This window comes from Alligator mississippiensis, chromosome 13, assembly GCF_030867095.1.
Source record: "Alligator mississippiensis isolate rAllMis1 chromosome 13, rAllMis1, whole genome shotgun sequence".
In the NCBI taxonomy this organism is placed as follows: domain Eukaryota; kingdom Metazoa; phylum Chordata; order Crocodylia; family Alligatoridae; genus Alligator; species Alligator mississippiensis.
Genome location: NC_081836.1, coordinates 18,349,848 through 18,366,073, shown reverse-complemented (window position 1 = coordinate 18,366,073; position 16,226 = coordinate 18,349,848). Strand labels below are relative to the sequence as shown.

Below are 16,226 nucleotides of genomic sequence, written 5' to 3'. Positions count from 1 at the left end.
TCTCTGCCAGAAGATCAGTGCTAGACTGTTACCTCCTGTGCCTGAGCCAGCGTAGTCAAGGAAAACGCAGTCTGCTCTGACTGATCTGGGAAATTAGTGGGAGGAGGGGAGGGTGGGATGGGTGCTCTAGCACAGAAAGTGCTAATGGCCTCTGTCACTGCACCAGCACTTCTGGCATTTCAAAGATTTCATAGACATTAGGGCTGAAAGGGACCTCATACGAGCATTGGGTCCAGCCCCCTGCTTAAGGGGCAGGAAGTCAGCTAGGGTCAAAGGATCCCAGCAAGATAAGTGTCCAAACACTACTTAAATGAGTCCAGGGTAGTGCTTGCAGACCTGGAAGGTCTGTTCCAGGCCTTGGGGGCTTGGACAGTAAAGAAGTTTTTCCTTATGTCCAGCCTAAAATGGTCTTGGAGGAGTTTGTGACCATTAGATCTTGTCATCCCTTGGGGTCTTCTGGTGAACAGGCATTCCCCCAGATCCTGATGCACACCCCTTATGTACTTATAGGCTGCCACTGAGTCACCCCTGAGCCTGTGCTTCTCCAGGCTGAAGAGTCCCATTGCTCGCAGCCTGTCTTCATAAGGCCTGTTCTCTTGCCCTCTGATCATGCATGTGACTCCCCTCTGGACTCTCCCAAGCTTCTCCACATCCTTCTTGAATTGTGGAGCCCAGAATTGGATCCCATACTCCAGTTGTGGCCTCACCAAGGCCAAGTACAGCAGAAGGATGACATCCTGTGTGTTGCTTGAGATGCATTGGTAGATGCAAGCCAGAGTTTTGTTCACTTTGCTAGCTGCAGCATTGCATTGGTGGCTCGTGTTCATCATGTGGTCAATCATGACCCCCCAAGTCTCTTTCAGTTGCGGTGCTAGTGAGTGTAGCATAGTGAAGCCTATAAGTTTCAGGGAGAGAGCTGGAATCACTTCGCATGAGAAGTGGAACAAATCCAGACCTTTAGATCTAGATGGGATGGGAGCCAGCTGCTGGGCAAAGCAGCATCTCTTCCTCCCCTCTCCTTGGTCTTGCAGGCTACCCCTTAGTGGGTTGAGGAGCTGGGTGCTCGGACTGTTTTTTTTTTCCTGCAAAAATATATATAACTCCACCTCCAACACTCTGCCAAGTGGCCCTCGTGGTTCACTTGACAGCTCAAAGCACACTAAGAACCCATTACACAGTTCACATCGTGCAACCACATGCCCACGCAGCCATTTCTATACCCGTGCCTTCACCCACTGCCCTCCTCAGAGGGTCTGCTCCTGAAAAAGTCTATGCCAGACCCCTCTCCACCAGATAAGGTCTGCCATTTCTTTTCTGTTGTCCTCTTCTGTCTTCCTGTAGTACCAGTACATTTCAGAGGGTTCTCTGACTGTTGTGATGAGGCCTCTGACTGACGTGGACGTTTCTCTAGCAGAGCAAACTGAGTTGGCCTGCAGACTTGCCATGGTCTGTTCCAGGGCTGCCAGGTGGTGGCGAGTCTCGCTCACTTTTTCCTGCCTGCCCCTGCCAGTGGTGGCAGTGCAGTCTGACCTGGGGCATCGCACCATCTTTTTGAGGGCTGTGAACTTTAGTCAGGTCTTGAGACAAGTCCTCTGTACAATCCGCCAGCACTTCCAGTTTATGTATTCCATGCGAGCCAGTAGCAACCAGAAAACTTTTCATGTGGGAGTGGGAGCAGTCATTGGGCTTTGATTCCTTGTTAGCCATGTTGATTACAGGCACCAGCTGAGAGCACCCTTGCAAGTTTCAGTAAGCCCTTGCTCCCCTTGGTTTTGATGTCTTATTCTAGGTGCACCAAGTTCGAGCGTGTGTCTTACAGATGAGTGGGAAACGCTTCTGAAAATGACTGCAGGAATAAAATGTGTTGTGGCTTCTTCAGTTCCCAGCATAAACTTCCTTACTGAAATCTTCACCATGCATTGTTGATGCATCCTATTCCTTTGCTCTGTAAACCAACTAGCTGTTTCCCTTTTGGGCTTAAGCATGATACAACAGAGGGGGTTTTTTTGTTTATTCATTTTGTCTCCCTAAGGATGCATTGTGAATCTCCTGTACAGTGCCTTTGTAGGTAGAGATCTGTAACACAGTATATAGCACCTAATTCAGAATCGCGTGATGTCTGTAGAGTAGACTGGAGGTTAAGTTTACTGTGGTTTTGGCTGGCCTTCTTGCATTCATAAAGGTAAAAGTTGCCTACGTGCCCAGTTTCTGGAACAAGTGCTCATTGACAGAGGGAATTACTATCTAGCTAGGTATAAAGTAGGTACTAAGTGGTGTTTCATTCAGACAGCCCATGTTGAAATGCTTTTATCCCAAGATTCCGGTTCCTACTTTTTGGTGCGTCTGCAGAAGATATCTTCACAGCATCTGAAGTAAGTGGGATGTAAGATCCCAGATCACAGCATTGTGTTCCCCCTCTGCCCTGGTTAGCTTGATGAAAGGGCTTGTTACTGCAGCAGTAGGAACCCTCAGCTTGCCGTCTGGCAGTGGGTACCACCTAGCCCTTCACAGAGGTGTGCTGGGAGCCTCTTGATGATGCAACACATATGTGGTAGGCTGCAAGCAGATGGAATATGCTAAGGAAAAAAGCTACTCCTAAATTACAGACTGCATAGACTTCAAACATTTTTCATTTAAAATTAAACATTTATTTATATGCAGTTTCAAGTGTTCATTAGCTTGCCTGTTAAAAGTGTACTTTGCATGAGGGTTCTCTAGCATTTCCTTGGCCTCTGAGGACATACGTCACCTCAGGTTCATCTGAAATAATTTTGTCATGTTGCCTTTGAACCAGGTACTTTTTCTTCTAGTCTAGGACCAACTAAAGCAGACTGGGGAATTTCTGTGAACTATGGCTTGCCTCCAAACAGGTCAGCATTTAAAAAATCCAGACAAGCCCTTACCCCAAAAAGAAACAAGTGGTTAGATGACGGCATCAGTTGCACTGTCCAGGTTTAGAGTGTATTGCTGAGAGAGGCTTCAGTGTCTTTATCTGTCTGTCATAAGGCTTACAAATTGCATCCATCTGACATTAGCTTAGCAAGTGCTGAGCAGAGACTTCTGTTTTTTCCTGCTATAAACTTCATTTTTCTTTCAGATGCCCTTCCTCTCACTCCCACCTACCCCATGTGTCAGTGGTGTCACCTGTTGGACACCTTCATCTGTAAGCTGTCTGGGGCAAGCATTTTCACTCAGTGCCTCTTCCACAGTGAGCAGCATGGAGCTGAGCCTGCAACTGATAAGGGTTCCCAGGCCCTGCTGCATCACAGATCATCACAGAAGTGCAATGCATTACATTACAGCAATGCATTACCCCACTAATATCTGATAAGGAAAAGAGGGGAATTTCTCGTTGCTCTGTTCTAAATGAAAGTGTTCATCATAAACTCAATTTAGTTAGGTCCTGTTGTAGGGAAATATGACCTAGTCATGCATCAAATGCCTTTGAGAAGGGTGTTTTAATTTTTTAAAATAAGGATCTATATCTCACAGTGGTTTTTAAAGATTCTCAATATGCTGTCAATTCTTTCTAAGACCCACAGTCAGTTAAATGTTGCATTAAAAAATATCTGTAGTACCAGATGTTTAGATTAATGTTTAAGGACAAGCGTGGCTGTTTTTGCTTTTCTGAATTTAAAGAAAATAAATAACCCTGACACATAAGGACTGTAACTCCTACAATTTTGTTGTCATTTATTAAATTGCAAATCTCAGATTATAAATACAGGATATGAAATGACTGTAATATGGTGAAATGATTTTCCCTTATCTGGCAGCGTCTGTTGCATGCCAAACAAGATGAAATTACAAGGATTTAGAGTGAGCCTGAGAAGAGGTGTGTAAGGAAAAGGAAAGTAGATGTTGATGCTCATAATTAAATGTAAAAAGGGATAACTGTGCCAATAAAACAGTGAATAAAAGTCTAGTTACTCCCATCCAGCATGGACAAAACAGTCCTTGCAGAGGCAATGTGGCACACAAAGACCCAGAATGAGGATGTGTGCAAAGCAGAGAATTGTTTTATTAGCATAAATATCACTTACTGTAAGCTTCTGCGTCACGATTTGGCATTTTCTTTTAATAAATTTCACTGTGACAAGGTAACACTTGGGCTACAAGTGAATACAAGTGAATCTGGGGTTTGAGATGCAGTTAGACACCTCTGTGGATTAGCCAGGTGTGATGTTTGTCCCTGTTGCTTACATCTGTCCTAGTACTGGCACAGCACAAAGCATGATGGCAGTGATTTACAGAATCAAACACTCGGGCACATCCCTGTCTCAGTCACGCTGCCATGGAGACATGCCCTGCCCACCTCCTCCTGCTTTGCAGGCATGCATCCTGGAAAGGAGAGGGCACAGAGAGGCACCCCTGCGGCATGCACAAGAGCAACAGTCTGGGGCACCCCAGTGTCCTCCATGCTGCCTGCCTGAGGTTGCTGTGTGGGATGCAGAACTGTGGGGATGGGAGAGGCATAATTCCTTGGTGGTGTGCGAGCATTTTGCTGCCATGGTATAGATGTTCCCTTTGTGTCCAAGGTGTTTGAAATGCCTCGCGCTGAATCCCTAGTGCCACTCTATCTTGTGTGCAGTTAGGCTTTGGAGAACACATTTCCGAAAATGCTTGGGCTGAAGCTGTCGAGCACAGGATCTATATCGTCTAGGCCTGTCCCTGACTACCTCATTAAGCGATTTTTGTATTCAGAGAAGCTCTGATCTTGTGGTTCTCCCTGACATCAGGGAAGTGGTGCCTGCCTTGCCGTTACCTCTCTGAGCCCTGACCCAGGTTAGGGCCACATTGTGATGCATGTAAGCCCCTGCCCTGGGCAGCTTGCAGTCTGTATGCATAAGACCTAGCATGGGACTGAAGGATGCTTTGTCCTCATTTTATAGTTGGGGCCTGAGGCAAGGAAACCAAATTCCCCAATCTAAGGTCATGTGCAGTGTGTTATAAGATCAATAATTGAACTCATCTGTCTCTGTTTACTTTGGATCTGCCCTTGGCCTCTCACATTCATTATAGGTATGCAAGACAGTCAAACACTGAACTGCCATTGGTGCTTTTGAAAATCTCTCCCAGAATGTGGTGTTAAAATAGCTTCTCTGGAACAGCCTTTCCCAGGTGCTTATACTAGGGAAGGCCACAGTCTGCAGGACTTGGCTTTGTTTTACCTGGAAAGTGGGCACAATGTTGGGTTTCTGTTTCCACAGGCCAGAGCATGGTGAGAGGCATGGGGTCAGAGTACTGCCCCTGAAGTGAGGTGGGGTGGGGTGGGCAGCTCAGCCTGTTATAGTTCTGTCTGCTAGAGTGATGTGGCATTCACATGGGTTTTCCATCAGATGACAATTGTGAAGAAATAACACATTTTAGTCCTGCTGGATCCTGAAGGGCTCAACAAGCATGCAGAATCCAACAGGAAAATAGATTGGACCCTCGACACCCCTCCGTGTGCACGCCCAGACTGCACGCTGCAGCTCTCGCCCAGCAGTTCACATAGTATGATTTTGTCATGGCAGAATTAAACAAATTCAGTGCAATTACAGTTACAAAACAGCATACAAAGATTCCACTGAATTTTACATTGTTTTTTTTACCAGGAACAGCACAAGTAAACCCCTTCAGTCCACCTGGGTAAAGAGCAGGCATTAGTATAATTTATCAGCCTGAGAACCATGCAGATACTGGAGGGGGGGCAGGAGGCAGTATTAAATAAATATCTGGGCTATTGCCTGCCCTGTCCATATTTGGTAGGAAATCACTTGTATCAAGAAAGAAGAATGTAGTTTTCCTCCTTTATAGCTAACATCCTGTTCTTTCAAGTAGGAAAAGGAGCTGGGAAGGATGTCAGTATTTTTTAGCATGCTCACTCTGCTGTGCTATTTTTAGCAACAGTTAGCTATTCTGTCCGTGGAAGCACGCAGCAAGCTCCGCTGTGGGCTAGCCAGGGTGAGGTCTCGGAGGAATAAGATGATATATTTAATAACAGCACTCAGCAGACTCTTCCCTGTACTGTTACTGAGCCTGGAGGCCATTTCCAACACGTGGGTGTGAGAAACGCCAGCCTCCTTGTACATGAGAGGTTTAATCCCCTTGGTCTGGCAGCTGGGTAGCATACGTTGTCTGACTTCTGGGGGTGTTGCCATCACCAGCTTTCTCCACAGGGGAGCGTTTGCTTAGAAAGCAGGAATCCAGAGGAGAGTGGGTATCCTTTGGGGGTACCAACTCTACTCTAACCAGGCTGGGGCTGCCATGCAGCTTGCTAAGGCTGCCCAGCACTTTCTAGCTGAAGACCTGTTGTTGAACTGGTGAGCTGGGATCCATCTGATGGCAGGGAGAGCTTGGAGCTCAGACCATGAGTAGGAGAGGAGACTACAGCTGCTTGGACAAGGGAACTGGAGTCCAGCATGGGAAAGGGAGGGGGAATTCAGGCTCTCAGTTGTATACACATGGAGGTTTCAGTTATGTGATCACATGGGATCCCCCTACCTCATGCAGTGCACAGGCTGGGGCTGGACCTAGTTGTGTGCTGGGTGCATTCTGGTCTGTGTGTCACTGTTTGTGCCCAGCTTAGCACTGAGGGTCTACAGAGCTTTACTGTGAACATATGAGGAATGATGTGAAGCCTGGTAATCCAGGTGTCCCAAATGGGCACCCAAAACCAATGAGTCCTTTTGACCCTTTGCTCTCTGTGGGTAGAATCCAGCCTCTGGCCCCTCAGGTGTGCTGTGATGAAGGATCAGCTAATGCATGTGAAGCACTTGGGTACAGTAACAATGGGCACTGTTAACCCCATGGCTAGGAGACTGATCATTTGTTTGTCACGGCAGAGCTTGATTAGCATGCGGTAAACAAAAGGCAGGGGCTATGCACTGATTAATGAGGATAAAATGAATTTCTGAATCACTGCTCATTAAATGGATTCTGTCTGTTCCACATATTAACTGAGGCAGGGTCCTGTGGGAGCCATAGCATGTGATCCTGTAATTCTGATCTGTATCAGAAAGCATATGCAGAGACATCTGAGTGAACTAGGCAGTGTCTGACCAGCCTTCATGGCACTTCCTGACTTCTGAAAGCTCGACTCTGCTACCGCAATGTTCTTTTAGCCTAAGCTTGTCCCTTCTCCTCTCAGACTTTGCACATGGCCTTGATTAGGCTGGTGGGGCTTGACACAGCCAAGAGGCGTCACTGCTTTCTTTGTGAATGGCAGCCTTTGTGTTCTGGCGCAGCCTCTTAAAGTGTCTGTGCTGTTGCTGCATATTGTAATTACCCCCTCTAACTCTGTGATTGCCAACACCAGCTTGACTTAAATATTTATATCTAATCCCACTTCAAATGAAGATCAATTATTAAAACCATGAAAGTTGCACAACAAATGTTACCTCATCAGAGCAAAGCATCAGGGAAACCCTCTGAGGCCAGAAAGTCAGAGCCACGGTGATGGCTCTTGAGCCCCTGAGGGTGCTGTTTGAGCATCGACCCACTTAGACCCTTTGTGCTGAAGCAGCAAGGGTCTCATCCCAGTTTCTCTACTTCTTGGATCCATTCTTGCAGACCGCATGCTCCTCCTCAGTGTCCCCTTTTGTTGTGCAAATGCGTCGCTAAGGTCTCAGCATAAAATTAAAGTGCTTTTATGCATGACTAAGGCAATCAGGACTCATAGTAGAGACCTTTTATGCATGACTTGCATTGCAGACTTGAGCTTCCTTGTTCAGCCCTGCCCCTGCACGCTTTGCCTTTGATCACAGGAGGTGCAAGCCCTTTCATCCACAGCTTCAACAGAGCATATCTTGTCCTCAGGATTCGTATCATAGGTATAAATGCAGAACAGGGACAGGAGGTACCTGGGGCTGCTGGGCAGACCATGCCCTGTGAGGCAGGGTGAACACAGAGGAGCGCTGCTTTCCTTTTGTTGACCCTGCTTCAGCACCTGTATTGAATGTCACATCACTTTGGGATCTGCTTCATTTGAGTCTTTTCAAAGAGTTAAAAAAACACCCAGTCACAGCCTTCAAGTGTCTGTCACTCCCAGGTCCTGTGAGGAGGAATGCTGGTAATCCTAGAGCTAACCAGACACTGACTGCATGTCAGGAGGCCCTGCCACTGTGCTTCTCTTATAGCAGAACCATGAGAGTCATTTTAGCAGGGACAGCTCCAAAATCTGTCATTCAAAACTTAGACTGCCTATAGCATATTTTGGCTCAGACCTAGGTTGCAGCTGAACATCCCTGGTGTGTGTAGCTACATTCCTCAGGGAGGCTGAATGGTGTCATGACTTTATTATTGCCACTGAATCTAGTCAGACAGCTCCTTTAGACACATCTCATGAGTTCAGTCCATAATGGAACAGTAATCTGCTGGTGAGGCAGGGCCTCTTTTGCCTCCCTGCTCTCCTCGGGCATGCCACATTGCTGCAATGAGCCTTGTTGTCAAGCTAATGAGATATGTAATAAAGTGTCTGGGATAGTTTTCTTCTGCCTGCTCAGTGCTTGGCAGCAAAAAGCGTGTTCTCTTACTCAATACAATGTTTCTGAGGACTGGGGAGCAATGTACAGGTGGGGCCACTTGAGGTCTAAGCTGCTTAACAGCCAAGTCATGCTGGTCTGTGGGAGAGTGATGAGGTACGGAGTGTCCTTCCTGTGCTAGCCACAGCCATCTGCCTCCGAGTCTCTTGACAGACTACCTGGTGAGACCCTACAATGAGTAGGTTAGTAAGAACCAGGCATAAGCTGTAACTGCCCTTAGTGCATTGAAATGTTACTGTATGCCTGGGCCTTCAGGTGTCAGCTGTGTGAGATTGTTTCAGTCAGCCTCCTCCCGCATCAGTCTGTCTCCTCTCTGTGGTTTGTCCATCATCAGCGTTGCCCCACATTTGTACTTAAATTGTAAATAACTCTCAGGAGAGGCAGTACCCTTCAGCTACTTCTGCAAAGTGTCTAAGGAGGGGGTGGAGAGAGCACAAGGTCCATGCATAAATTGTCTCCTGGGCTGCTACTCCTCCACAGTTAAACCAGCAAACCACCTGCTCAGTGCTTTCTTCCATCCCAGTGGAGATGACAGGGGTCTCTGTCCTTCCCTAGCTCCCAAACAGACTCTCTCCACTTTCAATTCCAGTCAGGGAAGCCCGGGGTGAGAGGGAGCACTCTGGTTTCTGAGGGTACAGGAGAGCATGGCAGCAGCTGGTCTCTACTTGCCTTCTGTCCTGTTGGAATGGTGCTTTTTGTGGTTTCCTCGCTGCCCTGATTCTGGTCTGCGATTCCCCACTTTGCAGGTGTCACTATGAAGCTAATGGATGAGGTGGCTGGAATCGTAGCAGCGCGCCACTGCAAGACCAACATCGTCACAGCTTCAGTGGATGCCATCAACTTCCATGAGAAGATCAAGAAAGGTAAAGGGCTGGTGTGCAATGTGAGGGAATCAGCATCTTGTTGGGGGCCTGGGTTTTGATCAGTGTTTCACAAAAGCCATGTCCTTGCTCCTATGCCCTGTACCAAGCTGCAAAGGGAGGGAGGGGAAGAGGGAGCCTCCTCTGGCCAGAGCACAAGGCTGAGGTGTGAGATGTAAATGTTTTATTGGGGCCAGACTCCAGTGAAGGCCCAGTGTAAGTTGATCCCAAAATCTGTACCCTGAGAGAGTCATTGCTGGGTTCTGGGCCACGTTCCCATAGAAACAGCATTTCTATGCCGAGATCAGTAATGGTCCAGAAGGCTGGAGTCAGAGCTCTGTGGAGGCTTTGTGAAGCAGAACACCTGTCCTTGTCCACACTTACCCAGGTGTGCACGTACAGGTTTCCATCTTGCCATGTGGGGAGTTATGCCTGGGGTGTTGCTCATTCCAAGCTGAAAGCATGAACCTGAGGAGTACTGCGCAGGTCGGCTTTCATCCCACTATGTTCAGGCCACCCAGCCTGCTTGAAGGGCTACGAGTGCAGGTATGTGATGGAGCGGAGCATATGGGAGGCTGGCTGTGAGTGCTGAGCATGGTGTCAGCCCCCTGAGATCACTTTACATCTCACTCCTGCCTCTTGTTCCCCCCATTTCACACCTCAGGTACTTACTTCCTGTGCTAATTGAAAATAGATGAGAACCTGACACAGTGCAGCTTGGTTACAGGTTATCTGAACGTGTGAATCCAGTCGGTGCAGAGGAAAAGGTAGCCGTAGCCAGGATCCATGGACATCTGTGCCCAGCTTAGCCCTTATCTAGAGCCAACAGACCTGGAAATTCCCTGGGCCCCTCAGGCCTTGGTGTGGGCAGTGCCAGGAAATCCCCAGGTCTGAAGATTTCTCTACTATCCGAAGCAGCAAACAGTCTAAGCTGCTGCTGTGAGATGCATGTTTTCTCCCAAATCTGATTTGCTGATTAAAAGGCCACTGGCTCAAGCAGTATCAATAAGCAGGTTCAGATTCTTCCCCTAGTTGCATAGTAAAGAAGTATAGTGTGTGTGGGTGTGGGCAGGCAAAACAGTTATATGCTTTAAAAAGTTGGGGGATGTTTTACCACTAGTGCAGCTATCCATTGTAACTGTTTCATCCTGTAGCGAGTGGAGCTAAACTGCCTACATTCATTTGGGGTAAATTATTGCAGTTTAGCTTCTCTTACTGTGAATTAGGATCAGATGAATAAAATGGTTACATCATATCAACTGATATATGCCCTTGGGTCATAAGCTCTTACCCTTAAATGGGGTAGTTGTACAACTCTCCATGCAATTTGGACTGAAAATGGGTATCAGTGGCTGCCAGAAGATACTTTTCTCATAGGACATTTATAGGCTGGTTGGCCCGCATCATTCTTGGCAGGGAAATTGAGTGGAATCCCACGGCTTGGGAGACCTGGTTTCTCTATTGTGTTTGCCAGTGATAGTCCTGCACTCCTGTGTCTTACTCTGAGCTCAGGAGGTATTTGAGGAAAGTGCCAGAGTTATCCAACTTTGGAGTTAATGGGTGATAAGGTTGCTGTTAGGCTGCAGTTGTCTAGCTCCCTTGGGCAGCGGATTTCTCCTCTTGTTAACCTTTCCTTGTGCCTCTGGTTCTCTTAAACTTGCTCCTGAATGTTCATAATGCACACATGTGTTTTTGTTGGGTGAGGGTCCATTCATTACCAGTTTCAGTCTTCTGTCTAGGATGTGACTTCTTGAGCATGAGCTGACATTATTTTTACATATCCTGCAGGGAATAAAACCCCACTCTTTCCTCTGCTTTTTCTTAAAATAAGAATAGAAAAGAGCATTCTAGCACTTTGTTGGCGTCAGGTTTTTAGTGAATGATTTGAATGACTTTAAATCCCAAGGAAAGCGTTTGGATTGTTGTCAGACTGGCTGAATTTGTACAGAGCTAATGATGAATGGTTAAAGTGCAGGGGTTTGAAAAGAAGCCTTTGTGACATAGAGTCCAATAGAGTAAGGAGCTTTCTCCAGAGATGAGGTTTAACAAACAAGATTATCATAGAATTCTTTGTAGGGTTATTATATTTCCATTTCCAAAAAAGACACCTGTTGTGCAGGTGAGGGGAGTATATAATTGTGGGGGGCAGTGATATACTGGTGTCCTGCCACAGCCCCCACCCCGCCATCCCCTCCTTCAGCCCTGCTGGTGCCCCTCACTCCCAACCTACAACCCCCTCCATCCCTGCTGGTACCACTCAATGTCAACCCACAGCCCTCTGGTGTTGCCAGTACCCCACAGTCCCCTGCTCCCCTGGTGCCCCTCACTCCCAAGCCATGGCCCTCCTACCCCTGCTGGTTCCCCTCATTGCTGACCTACAGCCTCCTGCTCCCTCCAGTCCTGCAGCATCTCCCCCCTGCCCCTGCGAGCAAGGGCACTGGCCCTGGTGCTGCTGGCTGGGCCACACAGCTCCCTGCTGACCCTGAAGGGCCCCCCCGTCCCCTTCCCCCACTGGTGGGGCAGGCACATCTTCCTCCCCCCACCCCCGCCCTGCTGCAGCCCTGGTACCTGAACACCTTCCCCCAGCACCAGCAGGCACCTCTTCCCCCCCCCCCCACACACACACACTAGTGCCCCCCTCCACAGCCCCCAAGATGGTCCCCAAGCTGTGGCTCTCCAACCATCATGCCCCACAGACTTACCTGCATCCAGCTGCCAGGGCAGCTTCCGCCACCCTGCCTAGCTGCGTCACCTGCCTTGCTAGGGCAAGCCGGGAAGTGCCAGGAAAAACTTCGAAGCTGAGCTGACCAAAACTCCAGACATTTGATCATATTTCTTTAAAAAAAACCACCCAGACGAAGATTGGAGGATCCAAATAGAGTGCATGTCCGGGAAAACCCGGACGTATGGTAACCTTAAGTCTTTGTTCAGTCAGAACTGCTGTTCACAGCATGGAGTAGTGGTTTTGGAGATGGCCAGTTGTGGCTTTAATTCTCACCTAACTGGCCAAGTCCTCATTCACTTCTTCCTGAGGCATCTCTCTCCCATTTGAACAAAGAGTTGGGAATTTGGCTCAGGGGATGTGACAGTCCATCAAAATATGCTTCGAGTTTGCATAAGAGGCTCATTTGACATTAGTATTTTTGGTGACCAAAAAAGGTTATTCCTTTTGGAGTGCCAGAAGAGGACACGCCTTGTGCTCTATGCTAGAAAGACATTCTAAACTGGCAGCCACCTTCCTCCCATACTGCCACAGTAACAGCAGTGAGGCCATGCCCAGGTCAGTATGAGTGACTGACTACCTGCAGCAGATAAGGGACTGCATCTCCCTTGGCTCCACATTGGATGTGGTATGTGTTTGTTGGGTGTGCCAGGAGAGGTTTGTATTCAGAACATGGAGAACCTCGAGAGGATTTGGCAGAGGCACTAACTGGAGATTCCAGCATCTATATATAGGCTAAAATAATGTTCTTGGTTCCCATCACCCTCCTTGCAACAGAATCCCCAACCAACAATGCTGCACTTAGCATGGAGTGTTCCTGTGGAAGTGATTCTCTCCATTTCCTGGAACCCTTCGACAGTCCTTGTCTGAAGTCAGTTTCACTGTTTTCCCCAAGGAGCTGCTCAGTTTCCCTTTTTTTTGGTGAGAGCTGTTCATGTACCAGCAGCAGAGAGAAGGCTTTTAGAAATCCAGGCAATGTGTGTTGAGAGTGCACGTAGGCAGCAGGGCTAAGATTGGAAATACCCTGGAAACTGACCACTTAAATCTCGAGAAAAGGCACTTGATTCCCAGCAGCGGCTCCCTGAACCTAGCTGCAGGCACCAAAAGCATCCTGGCCACTGGGAATTCATTGTGGGAACTGGAATCAGGAAACTGCTGGGTTTGCATTCTTGCTATGAATGAACCACCTGAATCTTGTGTCTGGGGAGTCTTGTACTGTCTGACACAGCAGGCCCCTTCGGCCACAGTGACCTGTCTCCTCTTGCCTCAAGTCTCCTCTGCTGCAGCAGGGCTTTGGAGAGGCTGGGAACAGACTGTATGGCATCAGCTGCTGCTTCTTTCCCAGGTGGGTGTTAGTGCAGCTGCTGCTGCTAGCACAATTCTGTTCTGTTGTATTCTGTATGGGCACTGATGTTGCCCTGCCCTGCAGGCCACAGCATCCCAACATCTCCTAGCTGTGCATCCAGCACCATGACAGGCGTGTCACATGGGACTTGCTCTCCATCTCCCCGTAGGGAGTACTGTATGCAATGCAGATGTTTCTCCCAGTTGCCTTTGATCTTGTTCACATTGCCTTGTGCTCTGAGCAGGGAGCTCAGGTGGAGGACATGCGCTTTGTCCTCAGAATGGGAGGCAGCAAGGTTGGAGAGTCTTTGGAAGCACTGCAGTTGCCTCGGTTCCCTTTGGACTGGCACAGTGAAGTGAGACCACATGTATGTATTCACACAACTTTTTACAGGAGCTTTCATTTGGAGCAGTCCTGTGTGTAGTAGTAAGGGTTAGCTCCCTTCCTGTGGGCTGACATGACTACATCAACAGGAAGTTATCAGCCATCTGTGTGTGTGTGTGTGTTAGCAGTTGCAGTAAAGCCCTTTTGAAAGCAAGAAGTCTCTCTGCCTTTTTCTGAGCTATGAGATAGCACTGTGAACCTCCATCAAAGTAGCCTGCATGCTCCCTGTGCTCTGTACATCTGTATGCCTGTGGTGTCATGTACTTTGAGTGCAAAGTGGCATGATGTCACTTCTATTTTTAGGCTGGAAGGCACTCTGACATGACATCTGGGTCTGGGACTGACAGCTCTTTTGGTTCAGTCCCAGCCCCCGGAGCCCTTGGAAAGGGAACAAAGTGAAACCCTGCAGTACAACCTCACTTTCCCTCCAAGGCATGCCAGGGTGCCCCATAACTTGTATCTTAGCTTCCTTGGAGAAGCCAAGTACTGCAGCAGGCTTCATGGACTCAACCCAGGATGGCAGATCCTCCCTTTGTGTCACTTCAGGGTAGGCACAGAAATATCACAGTAATGGGATGCAAGAAAGTCGAGTCGGACAGGGAAGCTAAGACTGGAGCTTCATTGTCCAGAAAGCAATTCTGACTCCCCTGACCTCTTTCTTGTATGCTCGTTATGCAGCCAAATTAGCACTTGGGACTGTTTAAATTACATTACAGTAGTCTAGGATGTGTGTTGTCTTCTTAAAGCTCAGTAACATCTCTTAGGAAATGTGACTCTCTTCATTGTGCAAGTTGACCTTATTTGCTTTGCATTATGAGTGAAATGTACCGGATTCTGTTCCCAGTTTTTCATCTCATGAAGGAAATTGAAAATTACAGATACTGGTAATGGGTAGCATGAGAAGCCTGGTGCTTTTCTTTTAAATGTCAAAGCTGATTAGATGCTCCTTTTCCATTTCAGCCCTGTAGAAAAATCATCTCCCTTTTACTATTTTTCTCCTAAATTGCTTCTTTGCACTGGTTCTTATGTTGCAGGAGAAGAGCAGGTAGCTTTGTAGTGAAATGAGCAAAATTGGTCTAGATAAAAACAGCAAGTTTAATTAGCAAGGATGCATAATGTTTCTGAAATCACTCAGGTCAACATAAACAGGTGGTCACCTCAGAGGGCAATTGACCCCAGAGGTTCCTAGCTATAGCTCTCAGGGCATTTGGGCTCTGGGGTGAATCAGAACTTCTCCAGAAGACATCTGCTGCAAAGCTTTAATGATTGTGGCTTGCCCATTATGTGTGAGGCGGTCTCCTATGTGTCAAGCTTTGCTCCAAGCTTGGTTGCTTTGGCTTGAAGTTATGTTGTACGTTCAGTCGAAATGTATTCTCAGGGGAATGTCGCCTTACTGGAGAAATATGTGCACAGTTGGGTGGGCATTCCTGGGACTGGGGGGACCGTGTCTCATGCAGGGGAGGGTACTTTATACTGCACATGCTTATGGCCTGCTGCCCTTGCAGACCATGCTAGTCTTGTATCCAAATGCACCTGTTCTCCCCTGTCACAGGGTCCTTTGTGTAAGGATGGCCCTGGGAAAGATGAATGCCTCCATTCTAAGTCTGAGGCCTGAGAGTTGCATGTTGGGGCCTTTGGATGCCCCTGAGTGTCAGTCTCACTTCCCATCCCCAGAATGAGGCAGGTACTGCTTGTCTGCCTCAGCAAGGTGCTGAGGATTTGCTGTTGTGCCCTTGCTATGGGCTGCCTTCCTGCTCCTGGCTTTCCTGGGCTTGCCTGCCCAGCTGCAGGAGACTGCATGTTAGGCTGGAACAGGACTTATAAAAACTTCATAGTCCATTTTGGAGTGGTGCTTGTGACCTGAAGGGGGCCTGTTGCCCTCATACACCAAGCATGCATTCCTTTTCCTGCCTGTAAAGTCCAGGACTGGCATGCAGGTATACTAGAGCAGAGTCCATCATGGGGCCCGTTTCCCACCCCAGCGGGTTCTTGCTTTGTGTCAGCTCTGGATGCTGGGAGGGCTCTGCTCCGTGTCCCAGTTTGTTCGCTCTGGTCGCAGCATGTATGAGGGAACATATTGTTTGCCTGCTGTGCCTTTGGCCAACATGGAGATGAAGTGCCTTGGCACTAATATTTGCCTGTCAGGTCAGTGTGTTTTGGGACTGACTTCAGCAAATGTCATCATGTGGCCACTGTTTGTTCCTTCTCTGGTTCTGTGGTGTGTGTCTGAACACCTCAAGATGCAGCTTTGAGGTTTTGAGCTAGGTAGATGCTGCAGCTGAGTTGGGTCTGCTGGGGTCAGTGCATTAGCAAAGGAGGGCACCCAGCCAAGTGGGGCAGGAAGGGACTGTCGATTTCAACACATGCCACTTTCCCCTTTGTGGCACTGA

The 16,226-nt window shown here is 48.1% G+C and overlaps 1 protein-coding gene across 2 annotated transcripts in view; it reads left to right on the top strand.

Annotated features, from left to right (window-relative positions):
* Positions 1-16,226, top strand: part of ACOT7 (acyl-CoA thioesterase 7) — a 66,892-nt gene that overhangs the window by 37,223 nt on the left and 13,443 nt on the right. For both annotated transcript variants that reach the window (XM_014605788.3, XM_059716936.1), the window contains one exon: positions 9,272-9,388. In XM_014605788.3, coding sequence (XP_014461274.2) covers positions 9,272-9,388 — 117 coding nt within the window. The remainder of the gene's footprint in view (positions 1-9,271; positions 9,389-16,226) is intronic.